This window comes from Podarcis cretensis, assembly GCF_951804945.1.
Source record: "Podarcis cretensis genome assembly, chromosome: 1".
Taxonomy (NCBI): Eukaryota; Metazoa; Chordata; class Lepidosauria; order Squamata; family Lacertidae; genus Podarcis; species Podarcis cretensis.
The window spans coordinates 126,197,736-126,222,388 of record NC_137170.1 but is presented as its reverse complement, the minus strand read 5'-3'; the positions used below and the strand labels follow the sequence as shown (position 1 = coordinate 126,222,388).

Sequence of the window (24,653 nt, the reverse complement as noted above, 5' to 3'; positions counted from 1 at the left end):
GTCAAACTAGTGAGCATCTGATTAGCAAACCACTATGGTGGAGATGGAAAATGGACACGGGTGGCACTGTGGTTAAACCACAGAACCTTGGATTTGCTGATCAGAAGGTCGGCTGTTCGAATCCCCGCAATGGGGTGAGCTCCCGTTGCTCGGTCCCTGCTCCTGCCAACCTAGCAGTTCGAAAGCACGTCAGAGTGCAAGTAGATACCGTATTTTTTGCCCTATAGGACGCACTTTTTCCCCTCCAAAAATGAAGGGGAAATGTGTGTGCGTCCTATGGGGCGAATGCAGGCTTCAGGAAGCTCTCTGCAAGCTGTGGGAGAGCTGTGTGACTTTGCGCACGACTTGCGGAGAGCTGCCTGCACCCAGAAGCCTGGGGCGCGCTGAGCTCAGCGCCCCCAGGCTTTGGGCTTCGCGCAGCTCTCTCACGGCTTATGGATAGCAGCCTGTTCTGGGGGCTGGGGGCGGGGAATTTTTCTTCTTCTTTATTTCCCCCCCAAAAAACTAGGTGTGTTCTATGCGCCGGTGCCCCCTATGGGGCGAAAAATATGGTAAATAGGTACCGCTCCGGCAGGAAGGTAAATGGCGTTTCTGTGCACTGCTCTGGTTCACCAGAAGTGGCTTAGTCATGCTGGCCACATGACCCAGAAGCTGTACGCTGGCTCCCTTGGCCAATAAAGCGAGATGAGCACCGCAACCCCAGAGTCGGTCACGACTGGACCTAATGGTCAGGGGTCCCTTTACCCTTTACCTTTATGGTGGAGATTGAGGATGCTTTCTGCCTGAGGACCACATTATCTTCTGAGCAACTATTTGAGTAACCAACTGCACATCAGTGATGGGCAGAGTCAGAGGCAAAAATGTGCAGAGAGACAATGACACATTTTTCCTTTCTACAGTAGACTAATTTGTACACACGCCTGCATACTGCCTCTGTCCTCCATCATGGCAAGGAAAACATTATCAAGGAATAACTGTGGAGAAGGCTACCAAAAAAAAACCCAGTGAGGGATGTGGCCTAAGAAGAGGAGGTTTGGCAAGGGAGGGATGTGGTCTGGAGAGAGTTCTGGTGGCCAAACAGAGACCTGGGGCACTGTATTTGGCCCTTAAGTCTGTTCTATGATTTGGCCATCATAAAAACAGCCCCCAAAGGAAGTAGGGGGTGATAAGCCCAGATAGGGCCTTTTCAGTGGTGGGCCCCACCACTGGAATTCTGTTGTTTATTTTAAATGTATCTATATTATTTGTTGCCTGTTTTCAAAGGAAAACTCAAAGCATCTCACAGCCATCAAGTATCAGACAAAATAGAAATACAAACCGCAAAACACATTAAGCCACCATTGCAATAAAATGGCAATTAACCCAGGAAACGGAGTCTAGCAAACAGCAAAAACCGAACTCCATAAAGCCAAAAACAACAGGAGGAGAGACAGAAACAACATTAACAGAATTACTCTGCTGAAAAGCTTCTTAAATAAGCTGGTTTTAAGCAGGTTCCTATTGCATGGGGGATCAGTAGATCGCAGTGGATCCAACTTGCAAGTTGCTGTGGACCCAGTGAAAGAGACTGTGAGCAATGATGGGTGGTCAGAGAGAGAAGAGGGAGAAGACTGGGAGGAGGAGATATTGGAAGCTGAAGCTGAAGCGGTAACAGGGCGTAGTGAGCAGGAAGAGGCTGTTGCAGAGAGAAGGCCAAGAGCAGATATGAGTCAGGCTTTTGAAGAAGCAAGGGCGTCTCCTCCTGCTGCTGCGACCAGCTCCCTTCCTCTCAGTCTACAATGACCAAGAGAGGGCTGAAGTGAGAGGAGCAAAGGTAGGCACGCCAACATAGTCCCAGATTGCTTGGGAAAAACCCAGGAGAGGAAGAGACTTAGGCAGCAGTGGGAAGACGAGGACCTTGAACTCATACAACTGCCTCATAGGGCCAAGGCCTACTGAAGAGTTGGTGTGCTCATTAGGCCTGACACTCCTGAGCAGATTTTGTTTCTTCTAATAAAGAGTTAACTTCGCTGACAACCTGTAAGCTAGCAAAAATGTAACCTGTGTTGGAAATGTAAAGAAGTAGAAGGAACTATGTCTCATATGTGGTGGAATTGCAAAAGGATAAAGGAATTTTGGGAAATGATCTACAATGAGCTAAAAAAAATGTTTAAATTAACCTTTGCCAAAAAAACCAGAAGCCTTTATCCTGGGGATTATAGGTGTAAAGATATCAAAAGATTTATTTATGTATGCAACCACGGCTGCAAGAATGCTGTTAGCCCAATGTTGGAAAGGAGAGAACATACCAACAAAAGTGGAACGGCAGACAAAATTATTTGAGTAGGCTGAGATGGTAAGATTGACAGTGAAACTTAGGAATCAAGATCAAAAATTTAACTGAGAATGGGATAAATACAGACAGTATTTAAAAGATCACTGTAAACATGTAAAATCTTTGGCAGACTTTGAATGACTACTGCAATGTGATATAATTCTTGGAAGTATTGGATAATTTCAAAATAGATGCTGTTTAATATGCAGTTGATATAGAAATGTAGAGAACCCAGGTTGGGGAGAAAGGAAATCTCAATATGGGAATAACTTTACCTTGTTCCCAACTTTTTTTTTACTTCTTTTATTTACACTACTGATGGAGAGTTACAACTGTGATTCATTGTAAAATCCATAAAGATTAAATAATTAAAAAAAAAAATCCACTGACCCTGTGTGATTTATTGCTTGCTCACTCCTGACAGTTGTTGATTGAAGCAGAAAAGTGTTGTTGATGGAAGCAGAGAAAGGACTAAGCCATGGGTAGGCAAACTAAGGTCCGCGTGCCTAATCTGGCCCAATCACCTTTTAAATCCGGCCTGCAGATGGTCTGGGAATCAGTGTGTTTTTACATGAGTAGAATGTGTCCTTTTATTTAAAATGCATCTCTGGGTTATTTGTGGGGCCTGCCTGGTGTTTTTACATGAGTAGAAGGTGTGCTTTTATTTAAAATGCATCTCTGGGTTATTTGTGGGGCATAGGAATTCATTCCTTTTTTCCCTTCAAAATATAATCCGGCCCCCCACAAGGTCTGAGGGACAGTGGACCGGCCCCCTGCTGAAAAGGTTTGCTGACCCCTGGTCACTAAGCACACACACCCTTTTCTGTGTGCCCACTCAAAATAATCCTCTCCTATAGTGGCTTTCCCTGCTCTGCGTGAGTCTGTGTGCATGCATTTTAAAGCAGAGGTGTTGTTTTTTTTATAGACTACAACTCCCAGCATCTGTAAGGCCAAAGGTTTTCCATCCTTCCATCCTTCCTTTAAAAGCTGCCAGGATTCTGCAACTCTGAGTTTAGCTATAACAATCTCCCCCTCAACAGCTGCCTTTAAGTTACGAAGCAATCCTGCTTTATTTTCCTCCCCTTTTAGAACCAATAAGCAACCTACAGATGGTACGGAGGTCTAAAAGGAAGGGAAGACTCCTAAGAATGAATGCCCTAATGAGCACATCAGACTGTTCTCTAGCAGAAGACAGAATTAGCATCTGTTCTTGTGGAAGCAGACGCATAATGGGTGCTCTGCAGAGAAATACAGTTCCCTTACCGTACGGACTCAGTAGGTGCCTGGTGGTCTATCTGCCTGCAGAATTATCAAGCAGCAAAAAATGAGTTTCTTGGGATGAAGGCCTTGCCTGGAAGGGATCAGAACTCATTCGAGCGATGCCAAGCAACCTGATCTGCATTTGCCTTTTGAGTACATAGGATCTACTTATTTATGTAACCTGCTACTTCTGTTGGCCCTATTTTGTATACAGTGGTACCTCAAGTTGCAGACGCTTCAGGTTACAGACGCTTCAGGTTACAGACTCCACTAACACATAAATAGTACCTCGGGTTAAGAACTTTGCTTCAGGATAAGAACAGAAATTGGGCAGCGGCGGCGCAGCGGTAGTGGGAGGCCCCTTTAGCTAAAGTGGTGCTTCAAGTTAAGAACAGTTTCAGATTAAGAACGGACCTCCAGAATGAATTAAGTTCTTAACCCTAGGTACCACTGTACAACGATCAGGAAAGGAAGTACTTGAAGTAGTGGAAGCGGCAATGGAGCGTCAAATGTTGCCTGTCCTTTCCTACTATAGTCAAAGTCTCCATTCTACATGCAAGTACTGTATTTACAGTGTAAGGCTTCTGCAAAGCTACTCAGAAGTCAGCTTCTGCCTGAGTTCAATGAGACCTGCTCCAAGATATTTACAATTGCACTATCCGTCCTTGGGGGACTCCACTCTCTGATGCTGTCCCTTGAAATTTTCCATAGGGGAACAGTTAGGGCCAGAGGCGCCAGTTTGCGAGGGTGATGTGGGGGACTGAGGTTTGTGCATAATTTCCTGATGTCCTGACGTCATGAGCAAGCATCGTGCCTCCCTAAGATGGGCAGAAGCTTCCTGGGCTTTGGAAGTCGGAGCCCTCTTGCCTCCAGGTGGGCTTGGGGAAGGTGGCAGGAGGGCTCTTGGACCCGTTGGAGCCTCACACCTACCTCCCAAAGGCGGGCAGAAGCTTCCCGGGCTTTGGGAAGAAGGTGCCAGGGCATCCCTAGCTAGCAGGACCAGTGGTCAGGGCTGATGAGAACTGTAGTCCAAAAACAGCTGGAGATCCAAGTTTGGGAAACACTGATTTAAAGGCAAACCTACCACATTTGCACTTTCCAAAATGGAAACACACTCATTCTTTTAAGTTTGTACTTCTCCAGCCAAGTAATGTTTGCAAAATAATAATAATTAATAAATACATACATATGGTAGGGTAAAGTACAGGTAGTAGTAGTTGTTGTTGTTGCAAAGCAATTTCCTCGTATATGGTATATTCTAGATGAGAAAGTAGCATTCCAAAAATGTGCCATATGTAGGGGAAATGCTTTGCAAAAAATGTATATATTAAGAGAAATTCACACTAAAATGATGCATTTTCATAAGAAGTTGAAGAAAGATACTATAAACTGACATGGAAATGTGAAGAACTGAATTTATGACTGAAAACGTGAGAAACTAAAATTGACGGATTCTCCCATCCCTAACTTATACAGTACTGGTTTCTCCAACAATTATCAGGGTGAGGTCTTTCCTTTTCACTTTGTGGTAGCAAAACCAGCAAATGTTTCTGTAGCACATAGAGACGATCACATGTTACCATCGTCACCAACATCAAACTCTCATAATAAGCTCTCATGAACCACTTCGTCATCTGAGCAAGGGGGAAAAAATGCCCTGAACTGCTCCCAGCAGTGGCAAAAACCAGCCGTTGAAGCTTTTTGCAGCCCAGAGATAAACATTGCAGCTTGCTAATGTATGCAGCATAACTACTGCCAAAGGCCCAGGAACGAGGGGTGACTGTATACTTAAAGGTAAAGGTAAAGGTACCCCTGCCCGTATGGGCCAGTTATGTCCGACTCTGGGGTTGCACGCCCATCTCGCTTAAGAGGCCGGGGGCTAGCGCTGTCCGAAGACACTTCCGGGTCATGTGGCCAGCGTGACAAGCTGCATCTGGCGAGCCAGCGCAGCACACGGACACACCGTTTACCTTCCCGCTAGTAAGTGGTCCCTATTTATCTACTTGCACCCAGGGGTGCTTTCGAACTGCTAGGTTGGCAGGCACTGGGACCGAGCAATGGGCGCGCACCCCGCCGTGGGGATTTGAACCGCCGACCTGACGATCGGCAAGTCCTAGGTGCTGAGGTTTTACCCACAGCGCCACCCGCGTCCCTAACTGTATACTTAAGTAACTTTAAATACTGTATACTTAGTAGCTCTAAAATGAGCAGTTTATGTTGGCAGATGAAACAATGTGATGCAATCAAGGATACTGAGAAGCTGGAACATTTGCAGAGGAGGGCAACCAAGATGATCAAGGGTCTGGAAACCAAGCCTTATGAGGAACGGTTGAAGGAGCTGGGTCTGTTCAAGCCTGGAAAAGAGGAGACTGAGAGGAGCTATGATAGCCATCTTCAAATATCTCAAGGGCTGTCACATGGAAGATGGGGCGAGCTTGTTTTCTCCTGCTCAGGTGGGTAGGACCCAGCCCAATAGCTTCAAGTTACAAGAAAGAAGATTCCCACTGAACATCAGGAAGAATTTTTTGATGGTAAGAGTGGGACGGTCTCCCTTGGTAGGTTGTGGACTCTCCTTCCTTGGAGGTTTCTAAGCAGAGGCTGGATGGCCATCCGTAATGAATTGAGATTGAGCTGAGATTCCCCTGGGGTCCCTTCCAAGTCTACAATTCTATGATTCTCCTCCACATCACATGACGGCAAGAGAAAACAGGTCAGTGTGGGAAAGAGTGGGGGATGTTGGTGTGTGTGCAGGGGTGCTGGATCATCACCTTGTCATAGTGAGTGGGCTTGCATGTTCCTATGACCCTTGTGAGTGAAGCCGTCGGGGAATCTCGTACTCCCAGCAGAGTCACCCAAGGCGGTAAGGTCAAAGGGAAGGAGCTAGACAAAGAATGACCCAAGAAGTCTTCAATGGCAGAACAGGCGGATGATAACAGGCGGTATGTTACAACGGCTGTGAAGGCGGATGAAGGCTGCAGCAGATCTACCGGTTTGTTGTGACTACTCATGCCACTGGAACAGAGCCTTACTGTGGAGACTGTGCATTGATCAGCATGCACTGATCTACACACATAAAAGAAATTCACGCCCAAGCGTCTTCCAAAAACCCAACCCAAACCCTATCAGGACGCAAGGGAGAAGGCACACTGGGGAAACCCTCACTGTGATCAGCTTACCTCTCTCGCCCTGACCTAGCCACTGTGATCCATGCAACGGTCACCTCCAGACTGGATTATTGTAACTCGCTCTACGTGGGGCTGCCCTTGAGACTGACCCAGAAACTCCAGCGGGTGCAGAATGCCGTGGCGAGACTCCTTACGGGGTCCTCGCTGCGAGATCACATTCACCCGGTGCTATACCAGCTGCACTGGCTCCTGGTGGGGTACAGGATCAGGTTTAACGTGCTGGTTTTAACCTTTAAAGCCCTATACAGCCTAGGACCCTCGTACCTATGGGACCGCCTCTCCTGGTATGTCCCACAGAGGAACTTACGGTCTTCAAATAAAAACATTTTGAAGGTCCCAGGCCACAGAGAGGTTAGGCTGGCCTCAACTAGAGCCAGGGCTTTTTCGGCTGTGGCTCCAATCTGGTGGAACGCTCTGTCACAAGAGACTAGGGCCCTGCGGGACTTGACATCTTTCCGCAGGGCCTGCAAGACGGAGCTGTTCTGCCAGGCCTTTGGTCGGGTTTCATAAGAACTGCATGAAAGTGGCCTCCCAATTTTTCTCACAGGCCCATATAAGTTCAGCACAAACAGTTGGGCCTGGTGAGCATTTAAAGTCCCCAACACTAATCTGCAGGTTGCCATCTGATTGGATTTTATTCTGATCCTGATCTGATTTGAGAATGTATTTTAATTGATTGTCTGATTTTATGTTAATGTGTTATACATTTGATGTTAGCAGCTCTGAGCCTGGCTTCGGCTGGGGAGGGCGGGATATAAATAAAATTTATTATTATTATTATTAATCCCACCCAGAAACCAATGTGGGGACTGTGGAAGGAAGTGTGGATCCAGAATTGGCCTCCACAGTCACTTGCGGACTCAGTGTTAAAACCGTGTTTACGGAAGACAATCTTGCTCGGCCACAAGTGATCGCCAAAGAAGAAGAAGCATGGATGCTTATTGCCTCTCAGCCCTTGCACCTCTCTGCTTAGTTGTCAAACATTATTTCCAGTATCACATGGAACTGCCTTTCTCTCCCATGACTGCCTCTCCTCTTTAATCTTTGTTTAAATTGCCTCTCTTTACAGCAAGCCCCACCACCCTTAACTCTGTTAATTTACTCTGTAATGCTGATCTAATAAGTACTACATAATATCATCACACAGAATGCTACTATTAATACCTGCGCAAGCAGTCTGTGACTGGTGCTGCATTTGCAATTTCGAGCGCGTGCATCAGCTGCTGCTGATAGTTTGGCAGCGCCAGATTCATCCATTGACCTCAGCAGACAGCCAGCACAATGGGCCTATAACCTCCTTTCTCCTTGGTGGGTAATTTGGCAGCCAGGAAAATTATGTTACTACAGCAGAAAGTTAACGTCTAGGGAAGGGATTGTGGCACCAGTTCAAGCAGAAGCTGAAACAGTAGGAAACCAAGGAACGATGTTGCTGTGCCTTCTATGAATTTCTCAGAAACTTGAAACTGGCAAATAAGGTCCCTTGGAGCCCCATCTTAACAGGGCTATGAAATCATAGTCAGAGAACTAAACACATCAAATGATGGGCTGGTTCATCTTGAAATAGGCTGCCTTCCAACCTTACCTCAACCAACCTTATCTTTCTCGCCCTGATCTGGTCACAGTGATCCATGCGACTGTCACCTCCAGGCTTGATTAGTGTAACTCGCTCTAAGCAGGGCTGCCCTTGAAGCTGACCCAGAAACTCCAGCGGGTGCAGAATGCTGCAGCGAGGCTCCTTACGGGGTTCTTGCTGTGGGATCACATTAATCCAGGGCTTTACCAACTGCACTGGCTCCCGGTGGAGTACAGGGTCAGGTTTAAGGTGCTGGTTTTGACTTTTAAAGCCCTATGCGGCCTAGGACCCTCGTACCTATGGGGCCGCCTCTCCTGGTATGCCCCGTGGAGGGCCTTAAGGTCTACAAATGACAACACCTTGGGGGTCCCAAGTCGCAAGGTGGTTAGATTGGTCTCAACTAGGGCCAGGGTCTTTTCAGTACTGGCCCAGACCTGGTGGAACGCTCTGTCACAAGAGATTAGAACCCTGTGGGACTTGACATCTTTCCGCAGGGCTTGCAAGACAGACTTGTTCCACCTGGCCTTTGGTTTGGACTCAGTCTGACCCTTATGCTTTTCCCTCCACTTATGGTTTTGATCTATGGGCTACTATTAAAACGAGATTGCATTTTAAATTATATTTTAACCTGTTCTTTTTTTAAAAAAAGTTATTGTAATTTTACTGGTGTTAGCTGCCCTGAGCCCAGCTCTGGCTGGGAAGGGAAGGGTATAAATAAATTATTATTATTATTATTATTATTATTATTATTATTATTATTATTTACTATTAGCATTTCATGGCCTTTTGATACCAGGGCTAAATGTGGACTTTCCACCCAGCCCTCACATTTCTCCCCAGACTGCATCTCACACTGGACCTGCTTCACATCTTCATCTAGTGTTTTTGCCTGACTGGAATGTGCCCTTGAAGTCTGATCATGCCTCTTGCTTTCTGCATTGAGGAGAGGGTGGTATCTGTAGAAACCAGCCTACTGCACAAAGGTAAAATTTACATGTATGATGTGGGGGAGGGCCATGGCCCGAAGGAACAAAATTCTGAAGGGGTGCAACAAGGCACCACCATGCAGGTTGTGGGTTTCACAGGGATCCTTGTCCCACCTTGGCAAAAGTGGCAGAGCAACGCATTGGGGGACTGCCACCATCACCCAGGTGCATCCTGGTGGGCCCTGTCCTCAGCTCCCTTTCATTCCCTGCCTGCCTGCTGCTGGGGGTCTCTGGGTCCCGGAGCCCAGCCTGGCCTCACTACCACGTCACCGATAGAGGCCGGCAATCACAGAGGCTCCGCACAGGCCAGGCAGAGGGTTCCATCTACCTTCCTCACGCTCCTGAAGGCACATTCCTGAGGCCAGGCCACCTTTCAGTCTCCAGGCTGGTGGGGGGTCTCTTTGGCAGCACTGATAGCTAGCCTGCCCTGGGTGCCAGCAACCCATGCTATGTCACTGTCTCCACTCACTTTTTTCCCTCTGGTCCCACCCATCCCCTGCATGTGGTCCTCAGCACACTGTCCAAAAGGGAACGCAACTCTTGAGCTGGAAAGGGTCTCTCTCCGCTGTCTGCTGTATATGAACCTGTCAGCTGTAGAGGATCATCGGGGAATTGCTGCAGATCAGACTGATGTTCACAGGACAGCCACAGGTTCAAAAGTGGCCAACACTCTCTCCAAACCTAACCCTCCAGCCATGATGCCATGTTGGCTCACTTATGAACCCTTTGAGTGCAGAGGTTGCTGCTGACCCTAATATTCAGATGAGACTAGTCTCCTTATGGAACTATCATGCACTTAACTCCATAGCTGTTAGCTATGACGTCGAGCCACAGCAAACTATGGCAAGTTCTTAAAGAAATGGGAGTGTCTGATCACCTCATCTATCTCCTGAGAAATCTCTATGTGGGACAAGAAGCTACATTTAGAACTGGATATGGAACAACTGATTGGTTCAAAATTGGGAAAGGAGTACGACAAGGCTGTATATTGTCTCCCTGCTTATTTAACTTATATGCAGAATTCATCATGCGAAAGGTGGGGCTGGATGAATCCCTAGCCGGAATTAAGATTGCCGGAAGAAATATCAACAACCTCAGATATGCAGATGACACAACCTTGATGGCAGAAAGTGAGAAGGAATTAAAGAACCTTTTAATGAGGGTGAAAGAGGAGAGCGCAAAATATTGTCTGAAGCTCAACATCAAAAAAACGAAGATCATGGCCACTGGTCCCATCACCTCCTGGCAAATAGAAGGGGAAGAAATGGAGGCAGTGAGAGATTTTACTTTCTTGGGCTCCATGATCACTGCAGATGGGGACAGCAGCCACAAAATTAAAAGATGCCTGCTTCTTGGGAGAAAAGCAATGACAAACGTAGACAGCATCTTAAAAAGCAGAGACATCACCTTGCTGACAAAGGTCCGTATAGTTAAAGCCATGGTTTTCCCAGTAGTGATGTATGGAAGTGAGAGGTGGATCATAAAGAAGGCTGATCGCCGAAGAATTGATGTTTTTGAATTATGGTGCTGGAGGAGACTCTTGAGAGTCCCATGGACTGCAAGAAGATCAAACCTATCCATTCTTAAGGAAATCAGCCCTGAGTGCTCACTGGAAGGACAGATCCTGAAGCTGAGGCTCCAATACTTTGGCCACCTCATGAGAAGAGAAGACTCCCTGGAAAAGACCCTGATGTTGGGAAAGATGGAGGGCACAAGGAGAAGGGGACGACAGAGGACGAGATGGTGGGACAGGGTTCTCGAAGCTACCAGCATGAGTTTGACCAAACTGCGGGAGGCAGTGGAAGACAGGAGTGCCTGGCGTGCTCTGGTCCATGGGGTCATGAAGAGTCGGACACGACTAAACGACTAAACAACAACAGCAACTTGATGTCGAGACTACCGACAATTTGCAAATTCGGAAAGCGTGACATTCTGCAGTCCTCAGATCACTTCCTTGAGAGCAGTGTGGTGCCATCCTGATGTTGTAGACTACAGCTCCCTCAATCTATTACCACTGGCCATGCTGGCTGGGGCTGATGAGAGTTGTGGTCCACAACATCTGGTAGGTGCCACATTGCCTACTCCTGCTCTGAAGCCCATCTTGCTGAAGCAAAAATATTAACTCAAGCAACCAGACAGTCTGCATGCACTTCTCAAATCCAGTCCTCAGAGTATACTCAAAGCATGTACTTGAATTTCTCAAAAAACAATTTCCAGGAAACTTTTTGGAAAATAACCAGTCCCTCCCTGGCAAAGTGGCTTCTCCCTTTTTTCCATTAACAAATTTTGGGCATGGATCCCGTTTTAATACTGCGCAATCTTATTTTGATATCCTTAAAGGAAGCCATGAGCTTGGCACTCATTCTTCTCGATTCTCCTCTCTCAACCGATTACTTCCTTCATCCAACAATATGAGCTAACAATGGAGTTTCTTTGCCTGAAATTTCTCAGAAGAGAATTTTTTGTTGTAGTTGAGAAAAATGGTTAAAATTTTCACCCCCATGTCAAAAATATTTGGCAAAATACACCACTCCTAATTGTCCACCCCTTCCAAACAGAATTTGGGGAGGGAAATTGTGCTCGGGCCTAGAATTTGACCCCACCGGATTAATATCCACCTGTTGAAAAACTGCTGGATCTCAATTCATGAACTGCTTCAGTTGCTCAAAGTTATAACAATTCGGTGTATCTCGTTTGCAGCACAGGCTAACAACACAAACACTTGAGCCTTTCCCCAGCCTGCTCTTTACTTCTTCTACCATTTGATGCTGAGGTTTTCTTGACTCAGCTTGTAGTTCCTCCAACTTTAGTTTTTGAGTTCAGTAATAACAAGCTCCATCTGCTGACTGCTACCGCAATAACTTCAAGGGTCAAATGAGTGGGAGGAGCTTTGCATGTGATTGGTTAACTTAAAGTCTCATTGTGCATCTGGAAGCAAAAGAAGTGACATGTAAAGCAGTACCAGGTGACCGGATCTAGCTGCCATTTAAATCTCCCATCATGCCCTTGAGCAGCAGCACATTTCAGGAAGCTAAAATAGCAGCTAGTCTCGGGCATTATTCATAGTGCTGGGCCAGGTGGTTTATATAAAATGGGGGACCAAAGGGGCCTAGCAGCTGCCCAGGGATAACAGGTGCTGGTACCTGTCCTTGCAGGGACCCAGGGAAGGCTCTTCATGTGGCCCAGCACAACTACAGTGGTACCTTGGTTCTCAAACGCCTTGGTTCTCAAATGCCGAAAATCCGGAAGTAAGTTTTCTGGTTTTCGAACATTTTTTCAGAAGCTGAACATCCGATGCGGTTGTCTGCTATTGTTTCCAGAGTGCCTGCACCAACCAGAACTGTGTCCTGGTTTTCAAACATATTGGAAGTCAAACAAACGGAATGGATTAAGTTTGGTGCTTTTGTTTTTGCTATTTATTTTGCGTTTTTTAAAAATAGGCTTTTCCGGTTGTTTTTGTGACTGTGTGGAACCTAGTTCAGCTACTGATTGATTGTGTGATGGCAGAAATGGATAAAAGTCCCCCATCCAAACAATGACTATCATCAGTGCAGGTAAGAGGAAAAAATAATTTTAATTTTTATCATCTACAATACTGTCTTATTTATTATAGTATAGTACATTGATTATTGCTTTCATTTTATGGATCAATGGTCTTGTTAGATTGTAAAATTCATGTTAAATTGCTGTTTTAGGGGTTGTTTTTAAAAGTCTAGAACGGATTAATCGGTTTTGCATTACTTTCTATGGGAAAGTGCACCTTGGTTTTGGAACGGACTTCCGGAGCGGATTAAGTTTGAGAACCAACGTATCACTGTAGTAAGCCACAGCTCACAGCCCTTTGTGACAGACTACCAGGGACCAAATAGCTCCCTGGTTTCATTGCCTGCTTGACACTTTTGGAACAAGACAGGGAATTGCCAAGCATCTGGCTGGCCAGAATTCTATGACTGTTGCTGGTCACAAGTTGTGCAGGCCTGATTTGACCCAGGCAGTCGTACCACCAACCAGCCTTGGTCAACTCCCTTCAGCTACAGCCAGCACATCTGGAGCGCAGCAGGATGGCAAAGCTTATGCCAGATGGAATGTCCTCTGGAAGGCCAGTATCAGTCCCACCAATTAATATTATGCTAATGGAGCCACATAATTCAGCTCTGAAGTCAACTGGTCCAGTATCATAGGTTTTCAAATTCTTCATCAAGGGCTACCATTAGCACTTGATGAATGAACAACAATGGACACAGAAGGGCCGCACCACAGATTCATAGAATCATTATATTATTGTGTCCAGATCTTAGTCAGGACAGGATGGAGTGGCTTTTATTTTTTTATTTGAATGTATTATTGAAGACTGGCTTGTATTAGGGGCAGCCTGAGTCATGGCCATCATTTATAATGTCACTGGCTTGTCCAATATGAGCAGCAGGTGTGTGATAAGCAAGTCCAGGGCAAGAGGAACAGAACGTACTCCCAACATTGTCCAGAAGGCAAATCCCAGCCATTCCATTTTCATCTAATTTCTCTGTGTGCTTTAACATGATTTCCAGACTCAGTCTCAGAGCTTATTGAATAGCCTGGGGGCAAAGCGCTGTAGAAAGTATCTCATCACGATCTTTCCCCCCTGTATATAAACACACACACCCCACTTCCCAGTGTTCAGTGCCACTCTGCCGTACCAAGAAATGGAAGTTCTCCTTGTCAGAGTTGAAAGGCTGAAAGAGGGGGCAAAGTCTTCTCTCGCTCCAGAAACTGGGAGTTACCCAGAAATTGGGAATATCGCTTTACATTTCCCATTCCCTTATATAAGGTGGGGTGGGAATAAATCACAGCACTTTACAACAGTGCAACCTGCCCCCATCTCTCCCTCTCACACACAATGAAATACACAATTATTCCCTACATAGATGCAAAAACTCCTTATGATAATGTGTGTGTGTGTGTGTTTTGCTAAGTAGTTCTGTTTTCCAGCACAAGTTCAGAAAGGGCTGAAACAGGGCCAGGACTCACTGGGGCTCAGTCTAAGGATCTGTTTCCAACCTGCCCCTCAACTTGTGCCTTTAGCAGCAGCTTGACTGACAGCAATTAGGAGGAGGCAGTGCTCATCTGCACTATTCCACGAAAAAGCTTTGCCAGCTGATTTCTGCAGATCAATCCTCAGCTAAAAGCACAGGAGCAAGTTCTCTCCGGCCAATTGGCAACCCTACCTGGAACATGTTTTTGCCTGCTCAGTGAATAACTACAGCCAGCGCCCCCACACTCAGGATGAAGGAGGGGGGCCTTCAAGGCAGATGGCTTTTGGGAAGAGTTGAGATCCAATGACTGACTCCCTTGTTAGAGAATCCACACAGTGTCCAGAGATTGCTCTGAACTCCAAGCACCTTAAATGAATTTTGTATAACTGTATCAAGGCATTGATATTGTATTAATTCAGAAACATTTATAACTTACTCTTGGTTTTTTTTAAAGTGTTTTTTTTTTTAGTTACTGTTCAGCATGGGAATTAGACTTATAAGATAAGATATACATTAAAGAAAGTAAATAGCATATACAGTGGTACCTCAGGTTACATACGCTTCAGGTTACATACACTTCAGGTTACAGACTCCGCTAACCCAGAAATAGTACCTCGGGTTAAGAACTTTGCTTCAGGATAACAGAAATCATGCTCCAGCGGCGCGGCGGCAACAGAAGGCCCCATTAGCTAAAGTCCCCATTAGCTAAAGTGGTGCTTCAGGTTAAGAACAGTTTCAGGTTAAGAACCTCCGGAATGAATTAAGTACTTAACCTGAGGTACCACTGTACTTGTGTTATTTTGTGGAAAAAGCTGCTGCTTTAAAACAAAACAAAACCCAACTTCAATTCTTCCATGTTCACTAACTTCAAACCTACTGCAAAGCCAAACTGGAATCAGGCAGAAGAAACGAAGTGTACTTTGTGTCTAATTTAATTTCACTGCTGGTGGCTCTGAGGTTGCTGCTTTTACTCACCAGGCAGTGATACAAGGACAGAGCACTAAATCAATCTCTTGGGAAGGAACAACTTGCAAAGTAACTAAGAATCTTAGACTTCTACACAGTATCCTTGTTCCCTTCTCCTTTTGACAAGAACTGTCCTTAAATATTTACATTTGAATGTAATCTCATACAGCTATTTAGAGATAGGTGAAGAAGAGCAATGTGCCAAGCAGAATAATTTCTAGCAAGGAAGATTATGTAGCTCTGATACTTAATTTAGGGATTGATTAGTCACTGGTTATGACATGCTATACAAGCTTAACGGAGTATTTCCTCTGTTAAAATCAAACAAAGTACATTTCAAATTAATATATTGTGACACTGAACAGTGAGGTGGGCAAGGTGTGCGTGTTTGGTTGTTCACTTGTAATTATACAAAGAATCCTTAGGCTCACCACACCCGTCTCCAACCTTTCAGAAGTTGGACTACAACTCCCATCATCCTTGACCATTGGCTATGTTGCCTGTGGATGTTGGGAATTGGAGTCCAATGCCATTTGGAGAGTGAACCAGCTTGGGAAATACTGGTTCACCATAACAAATCTACTCCTAAAGTGCACAGCAAACTACAGTACAGATTAAATGCATTTAAAAATATACAAGAATAAAGACCTGAACACCTAAGCAAAATATAGATTCCATACTGAAATAAAATGAATTTTCAATTACTATGTTGAGAGGTAGTAATGATACTATTCACCTCCACTGAGGTTCAATTAAGTGTATCAACTCCAGACCATTACATGGATGTAAATCCCATTGCCTTCAACATAATCTACTTCATATTTGTTTGAGAATGTGGATTTAAGCCACCTTAGGCAGACCTGTGGGAAAATATGGTCTCCTGGAATAGGCAGCACTTATGCAATGTTCCATGCAATGTTTACTTTCAGGTACAAGCTATACAAAACATCCACCACCTTTCAATTAAAGTTTTTGATGTAGCCCTTATGGTAACATTCAGTCTCAGCAAAATGCATAAAGTTTGGTCTCTAACGACATGGATTGCACCCTCATAATCTATGGGATTCAGTCTGTTCAAGCAGCCTTGAATCTTCCTTGGATTTTGAATTAGGGTTGCAATTTAACTTGAAACGTTCTCTCTCCGTGAATTAAGGAGCATTGTTGAATTACGCACTGCCTTAACTTGCCTTTGGTGTATAAAAGCCATCTTACAAATCAACTTCTCCGCAACTATTTCAGTGGCTTCCTGGATGTATAAAGAAGATGCTATATGTTTGGCTGAATTGAAAAAGGACAGAAAATCCCAATTCCGAAAAGGCCACAGCAGCTGAACCCCGCACACACAACCTGAAGCTGACGACCCTAAAGATGCATTTGGAAGAACAGCATCTACATTTTCCCAGAGAATCTTCTATCTTCTTGACACCAGTTGGCTACCCTGCCAAGCACCTTAGACTAGCTGCCAGGTTTTCACTCCGACTTCTCTGCATGCAGAGAAATAAATTGCTCAGTGATGGGTTGTAAAGGGAGATCCCTGATTTGTATTCTCATTAGTGAATTAAGGAAGGAGAGATCAATCTTCTTACCTTGAACTGACAGACGCAAGTCACGGTGTCTCCAATTCTTAAGCACTCTCCGTCAAATTTACAGGTATTGGTGTCGCAGAGAAAGAGATCGTTTTCTCTGTCATCATAACCTCAAACGCAAAGAGAAAAATGCTGTCAGCCTTGGGTCTGGCAAGGAATATCAGACAGGGGCAGGTGCTTTTCTATGTGTGTAGCACACCTAACATTGTTGATGAAGCAATGTGCAATCTAGAAAGGTTGTCTTCTCATCCTCGCTTTGCCCGTTTCCAGAGGAGTTTGCAGTCCCTGTTAATCTCCCAGCTCCTCCTCTCCTTCTTCTATAAAAGTAGTTTCCATTTCCACAAAAACCAAGCATTTGGTTGCAAAGCAGCATGATTCTGCACCCCTCCCCATTAAATCTTCTGGTCCAAAGTCTTAGAATGGGCATTTCTCCAGGCAGTGACATAACAAAGCCCCCTAATAATAAAGATAAACAGGCTATGTGCTTTTTGTGATAGGCTGTCTGATTCCAATGAAGATTGATCACCTCCAGGTTAATAGGAGGGGTGCCAGCTTCTCGACAGAGCTGCTGAAAGGAGACCCAGCTCCTTTCCTCCAGTTTTGACAGGCAGGCTAACAAATCTGGCTGGAGATTCAGCTCATGAATGCCAGCTCAGATTTCAGACCTCAGCTAGTTGCCATCCTACTCGGAGAGTGTGTAGCAAGGTATGAAGCCAAACAGCCATATTTGGCTCAAAAGTCGTCAAGATTGTGTTCTATTGATTTTATTAACATCTCTGTGTTCCTAGCCATGTCCTGGTTGTGCAATAAAAATGGAAACACCACCCATAGGGCAAAAGTGAGTTATTGACCCTAATGATTACACACACACACACACATATATATACACATACATACACACATATACACATACATACTGCACTGAACTATGGCATTCTACAATTATACACCCAAAGTAATCCTGGGGTAATTAAAAATAAATAAATTAGAGAGCCACAGTGCTGGGCTAAATAATGCTGTATTTGCTGCAGAGGTTATGGTAACTTGAGATATGGTAAAGTATTGGGCTTCCCATAGTTTGTGAAATCAGATTTGAGTTGTAAGATAGAAGTAATACGCTCTGTTATCTATCAAGCATATATGCTGAGAGGAAATGTAGCTGTTTTGTTTAAGATACAAAGTTACACAGCATTTTTAGTGAAGGGCAAACTGCATCAAAACCCTACTACTGTAGTGTGTTTAGAAATGCCTCTGTGTGCAGCTGTAGATACACATCTATAGCTGTATGCACAATGTTTATTTTTCTCTCTCTGTGTTGTTGTTTTTTTTAAAAAATCTGGAGATGCAGCCTGTAAAAGAAGGTACTCCCAGAAGCATTTGCAAACCAGGATTGTGTGGGAAGCACTGTACAAATGGTAAACACACTCCAGACAGAACTACAATTAACCTATTGAGGATGAGTCTGGTCATAGGAAAAGACAACGGATGGAGAGAGGGGAGGTAACTCCCCACAGCTTCTTCCTTATTCAATTAGTACATTTTACTTGAACTGTGTCTGGCAAACCACTTTAAGCAGGGCTGAAGCTGTCTAGAGAAACAAGGAAAAGGCAAGCCTGTTTCATGACAGAAAGAGGAAGAAAGAGCCTCAGGAGCCGATTCTAGATTATCTTGCTTTGTGTGCTGTGTGAATTTGGGAATAGACACTTGCTCTAAGTTCCCTTCAAGAACAACAGGATTCCTTTTTTAAAAGCTAAGAGGGGAAAAAGCAGAGATAAAAGGTTTCAGGCAACCCCAATCTCTGTTTTTAAAAATAATATATACAGCATAGTCTTAAAAGCTTTAAGGCAGGTGGGGGGGGGATAGCTTTCCAGATTAGCAAATTTGCTGGTTCTTCGAAAGGAGATCTAACCCAGCCTGCAAGATCCTATGACCTCTCAGAGAATCACAGCTTGATTTATAGCATCTTCCCCCGTCTCTCTCCTGCTCCAACTTTTAACACTTCTAAAAAAACAATAAAAGATCCACCCTCGGCGAGTTACCCGATTGCGTCCAGACTGTGCAAGTCTGCAGAGATGATAATCAAAAGCCCATTTGAAGCAGAGGCAATTAAAAAGGTGGCGAAACAAGTAGAGAAAGATCTATAGATACTTTCCTGACCAGCCATTCTATTTATTCCTTTCGCCTCAAATCCGACCTGTAATTTCCAGACAGCTGCGCGATGTGCCAGAGAGGTTTGGAGAGACTGGCTCAACCCCACCCCTCCGATCTCTTTTTAGAAGATGCTTTCGTTTAGAGATGGCTGGGCATTGCTGTACATTTCTCTTTTCCCCCACCCCCGCTCCCCGAGCTTACCAGAGCAATTCCAGCCGGTAGGCGTTTGGCAGTCACTTAAGGAGGTAGGGAAAGCTGCAAGTTTCACCGGTCGGGCTACGATGAGAAATAACACCGGCAGCAGCAACCAGCAAAAGCAATCGCAAAGTGTCCAGCCGCTGCTCCACTGCCGAGGTGGGGAAGATTCCCACAACACCATGACTTCGTAACTCAACTCCGCAGCCGCAGCAAGAGGGAACGGCAGCGTCCCCCAAAAAGCGAATGGCTCTCTCGGGCGGACTGGGGGATCCTTAGCATCCCGGGGGCCCCAGCCAACAGCAGGTTAGGAAGAGGCACCCAGGTGCTGGCATGGTGATGATGGCGAGGATGATGATGATGATCCTGAGAGTTTCAGCAGAGATATCCAGGGGCCTGGCCCAGCCCGGGGAACGGCATGAGCAGGGATGGTCAGGAAGGAAGAAGAAGAAGAAGAGGAGGAGGAAGAGGAGGAGGAGGACCAGGAGGCTGGAGCAGCCGCTGCCATAAAGGGGTCGGGCTGGGCTGGGCTTGGGGGAAAAGAGAGTCAAGGCACCTCGCAGCTCCGCAGCCGCTGCCTCCTCTCCTGCTCTGCCGCCCGCATCCCTCTGGCGTTGGGAAAGCAGCAGGTCCCCTCAGCCCGCCGGGGTCACGTGGCGCAGGCAGCGCGGGCCGTGATTGGACGAGCGGGATGCAGGTCCCTGCGAGGGAGGAGGAGGAGGAGGCGGCGGCAGCTGGAGCGAGAGATGCTGATGCTGCGCCCGCTCCGCGCTCGGCAAGGCGAGGCGCACTGGGGAGGCTCTCAGGCGGCGGCAGCAGCAGCAGCAGCACCCAGCCCCACCCTGGGAGCTGGCTGACTGAGGGACCATCCAGCAGGCAGAGCAAAGAGGAGGAGGAGGGAGAAGCGGCTCCCGGAGGAGGATGGATTGGCAGGGTGGTGGGGGGCAAAAGAAGGGTGGCAGCAGCTGCACCTTGCCAGGTAAAACAGCCGCCCCCGTCCGTCACCTAGCGGAAAGAATCCCGGCTGGATCTGCAGCGAGGAGCTTCGGGCGCACTGTCGAGCCGCGGGCGCTTCCCCCGCTGCTGCACTGGCGAGGAGTGACTGAGAAAAGGCACCCACTCCTTGCACTCAGCCCCAGTCATCAGGCATGGGAAGTTGGCTGCGGTCAGCACGCATGTGCAAGCGCCGTTGGCGAGTGTGTGTGTCTGCGCGCGGGGGGTGGTTTGCATTAACAGCTGCATGTCTCCAAAGTGGCCCCGTCGGCGTGCACGCTCGCTCCCTGATCCACCTGTGGGCTGTTGTTGTCTAAAGGACTCGGAGCGCCGAGGCGAGTGCCCGGCTTGGAGCACCTCGCAGGAAAGCCTCGTATCCCCCACGGAGGCGTGGGTCCCACGCGTGGGGGATGTTCCCCTTGCGCGGAGTCCCCACGGATGGACTGCTCCCGCCACCAGATTGGCCTCTGCGCTCGCTCGGATCGGCTGCTCCTACGTGGCCACCTGCAGTGCCTCCTTGCGAGATTTCAAAGTTCCTAGTCGCGGTCTAAAGGGTATGTTGCTCCCCCCCCACCCACCCAATGAAGGGGAGGGGGTAGGAGGGAGCAGAAAGAATAAAGTGGCTGTCACGCGAGGAACCGCAGATCGGATGCGAAAAGGGACAAATGGACCAGAAGGCAGAAGTCCAAAGGTGGTGACATCCAGCCCGCTCTCGGAGGCGGGTGGCCTCTTCCGGGAGAGCTGGTGCGTGCGCGATTCCCCGCTTGACTCCCGCAGAGGCAGCGCCCAAGGGCCGTCGGTCCCTTCGGTCCCCCCAATAAAATATTTGAGGGGGCTGCCCTCACCCCCAAGTTGATGGACATTGCCATTCAAATGATGTCCGTGTGCTGCGTCTGGTGATCGATTACGTGGACTCCCCAATATTTTATTTAAGTTGGCACTCCTGGAGCTAGTAACCGTCGGGTGACGGCTTCATTCAGGAGGGGCTGGGGTGGGGTGGGGGCGAGGGAGATGAGGGGATCCCTAAGTTTGCCACCACCATCAGAGCCACTTGGACATATAGATTATAGAAGACATTCCCTTGCCTTCTCCCTTCCGCCTTCCGAACTCCACACACGCTCAGCACAGATGCGCAGGCCCAAAGTCCAGTGTTTTGACAGTGGGTGCGTGCATGCTTGTTTAGTTATTTTTTAAATCTCTTGTTTTGTCTGGCTTTTGTCTTAACGGCGCCCTTCCGTCATCCAGTCGCTCCCCTCCCACCCCCCACCCCCCAGTAACCAGAGAAGAGAGGCGAGGACCCTGCCTTTCTGAAGCCAGGAGAAAGAATTCATTTGGATTTCTTCAACCTTTCTCCGCTCCCTCTCCGTGGAAAAGACTCACTCTCCGTGCCTCACATAACAGAACTAGTGGTGGATGAGGAGCTAAGCTCTCCGCACCCACCAGCTCCAAGTGACCCGTCTCTCTCTCTCTCTGGTATGCCAGAAAGCTGGGATCTGTCTCATCCAGGTAAGGATTGCGCTACCCTCCCCCTCCCAACTCCCACCTCCACCCAGCCCCCACAATGTCCCGCCCACTCTTCACACTCTTGTTCTCCTTTCTCCACAAAGACTCCATTTTTGACGCGCGCGCCCCGCGCAAACCCTCCCAGTAACCCAACCCATCAGAGATCAATTTGCCCAGACGGCATCAAAGAAATCGTTTGCTAGACAGCAGCAGCTTAATGCATTTATAGGAGGAAGGGAGATGCCCATTAAAAAGAGCGAAAGGGAACTGTCATCTAATATCCAAGGAAGGAAGGAAGGAAGAGATCGCGCCTTGAACCCGAGTTCTGTAACAGCAGAAGAACGCTCGTGGCTTAGCTAACGATTTTGCAACCTTCGAACTTGCAAGGCGCGCCAGACTTTCCTTTCTTTCAAAGCAGCCAGGGAGGTAAGCTGAGCAGCTTCGTATGAAAAAGAATCCACTGCAGGAAAAAAAAAAAAGTGCATATAATACATTTACGATGATAAAGATGAACTTCGCGAAGCTTCTGCTTCCAAAACATTGAAGGGTCTTGCGAGACGACCACGTAGCTTCGCAATAACATTTAACCACTATTCAAGGGAATCCGAAATAAATGCACAAGAATCACGCAGCCCCTCCTGCAAAACACACGCACCAACTTCAGCAGATTTCATGGCTGTGAAGGATTAAGAAGTGCAAGTACATCCCGTCAAGATCCCCTCCCCCCTTTTTTTGCATCTGAATTATTGAACTGCACAATACACCCGCCCCCCGCAAATATTTGGGGTTTTTTCCCTTTTCTCTCTTTCTGTGTCTTCATTTGTACAGACTACAGCAGTAGCCACCGAGGAGCAGACCCACAAAACTCCACCATGTGGCAGGAGAACATCATCAGTCACTGGATATTGCATTATGGAAGAAGCAGTTAAATAAATAAATGGCTCCTAAATGAATTCCTAGAGGCAGATGCTGTCAGCAAGGGGAGAGCTGGAGAGACCGGAGTGCGTTGCTCGCAGGATCACTTAATGGTTTTATGAGTCAGAGGATTTTAAAAGGCGGAGCAGAGTGTTTCTAATTATTTTTTGTTTTTGTTTTTTTTTAAAAAACCAAACAAACCAACCAACCAATGATATTGGGTTTTGAGAACATAACCAGAAGTAAATACTTGGGAATATATTTTTTTTATATATTCAGGTACCACCAGGAGGGAAGGAAAACGTCTTCTCTAAGACCCAGGGAGAGTAACTAACAACACTTCAAGCTTATTAAAAAGCTTGGTGCTGTGTATAACGTGGAACTGGGGTTGGAGAGGTTGTGGTGCTCACTAGGTGACTGGGGCTAAGCTACCCTTTTTACCATATCTCTGTGGGATGTAAAAATGTATTGCAGTCAAATACAGTGGTACCTTGGTTTACAACCATAATTCGTTCCAGAGGTCCGTTTGTAAACCAAGACAGGTTGTAACCCAGGGTGCGCTTTCGCCAATGGGGCCTCAAAAAAAATGTTCATAATCCCCCCAAAATGGGTTGTAATCCAAAAAAAGTTTGCAAACCGGGACACGCACTTCCGGGTTTGATGTGTTTGTAATCCAAAACGTATGCAAACCAGACTGTTTGCAAACCAAGGTACCACTGTACAACATTCCTACAATGCACATACTAGGGAATGCTTTGAATCACTCAGGAGAAAACTTGCTAGTTCTTCCTGTGCTGGGACAGACTTCCTTTGCATGTGACTTAAGGTGGGTGTGGCCTGTTCTTGGACAGAGGAGCACATGGCCTCCATGTTCTGCTCTTCGTGTTCTTCTTTTTGTGCTCCTAAGAGTTAGGAGAAGTGACTGCCGAGTTGCAGTCACTTGAGACCATTTGCCTTATGGGATAGTTCACATAGTTATATGTTGTTCTGTCAATTAAGTCTGCCTTCAGGGATCTTATTGTGAACTGGATGATTGTCAGTAAACTAGTTTTACATTAACTTTAATCAGATGGTCGTGTCTATTCTTTTAGAAGGGATAGAAAAGGGATCTTGCCAGGAATCTCAAATAGTGAGGCTCAGACGAAGTTCTCACCCTGGGCCAGCAGGGGGATACTATAGATAGTTATGCAAATGAAGGATCGAAAAGTGACGTTCAGTGATTGGATAGTTTTGTATGCAAATGAAGGATTGAAAAGTGACGTTCAGTGATTGGATAGGTTTAGAAAATGGCAACAGTTGCATTGTTCTGGAGCTCTATATAAGCAGGCTGACTGGGCTCCTCAGCCTAGTTCTGTTCTGGCATCTGAATAAAAAAGAGCTGTTTAAAGAATCGCTGTGTCGTCTGACATGTTCGCCCACAACCTAACAGTACCTATTTATCTACTTGCACTTTGACGTGCTTCCGAACTGCTAGGTTGTCAGGAGCAGGGACCGAGCAACGGGAGCTCACCCCGTTGCAGGGATTTGAACCGCCAACCTTCTGATCAGCAAGTCCTAGGCTTTGTGGTTTAACCCACAGCGCCACCCACATCCCTTTCTCATAGTGAAAGAATGCCCCAAATCACCAAGCTGTTTGCAATCCTCTTTAGGACCGTACACTAATAGGGTTGGTCCAGTTTCTGACCACTGATACCCAATGTAAGGTGTGTCTCCAGGATACTTTGCTCTTGAATGATTGGCTCAAGCCTTACGGACATCCTCATCTCTTGTCTGGCGTATGCTGAAGCAAAAGGGCTGGCCAGCTGGCAGCCACAGCTGCATCCCAATCTCTACAGCCTCTGTATGCCAGGTGGGAAGCTGGCCACATATGACTTGGCAGATATTCTTCCCAGTGTGGAATGAAAGGATGCTCCGAAGGCCTTTGCAGAGGCTTCTGGGCTGCCTTCTTCTTTTGGACAACTGCGAAGCGGTATAACCACATTACTGCAGGGGATAAGTACAGGAAGTGTGTGTA

General features: G+C 46.6%; 1 protein-coding gene and 1 long non-coding RNA gene across 2 annotated transcripts in view; one reads left to right on the top strand and one right to left on the bottom strand.

The window, feature by feature from the left end:
- Window positions 1-19,859, bottom strand: part of TMEFF2 (transmembrane protein with EGF like and two follistatin like domains 2) — a 244,754-nt gene extending 224,895 nt beyond the window's left edge. Inside the window, exons 1-2 of the mRNA XM_079981791.1 lie at window positions 19,235-19,859; window positions 16,883-16,992 (exon numbers count right to left, since the gene is read on the bottom strand). Coding sequence (XP_079837917.1) covers window positions 16,883-16,992; window positions 19,235-19,412 — 288 coding nt within the window. The 5' untranslated portion in view covers window positions 19,413-19,859. The remainder of the gene's footprint in view (window positions 1-16,882; window positions 16,993-19,234) is intronic.
- Window positions 19,860-21,011: 1,152 nt separating this feature from the next.
- Window positions 21,012-22,813, top strand: LOC307220578. Its single transcript, XR_013840944.1, has 2 exons — window positions 21,012-21,727; window positions 21,829-22,813. It is a non-coding gene; the product is annotated as an uncharacterized lncRNA (long non-coding RNA).
- Window positions 22,814-24,653: the final 1,840 nt, after the last annotated feature.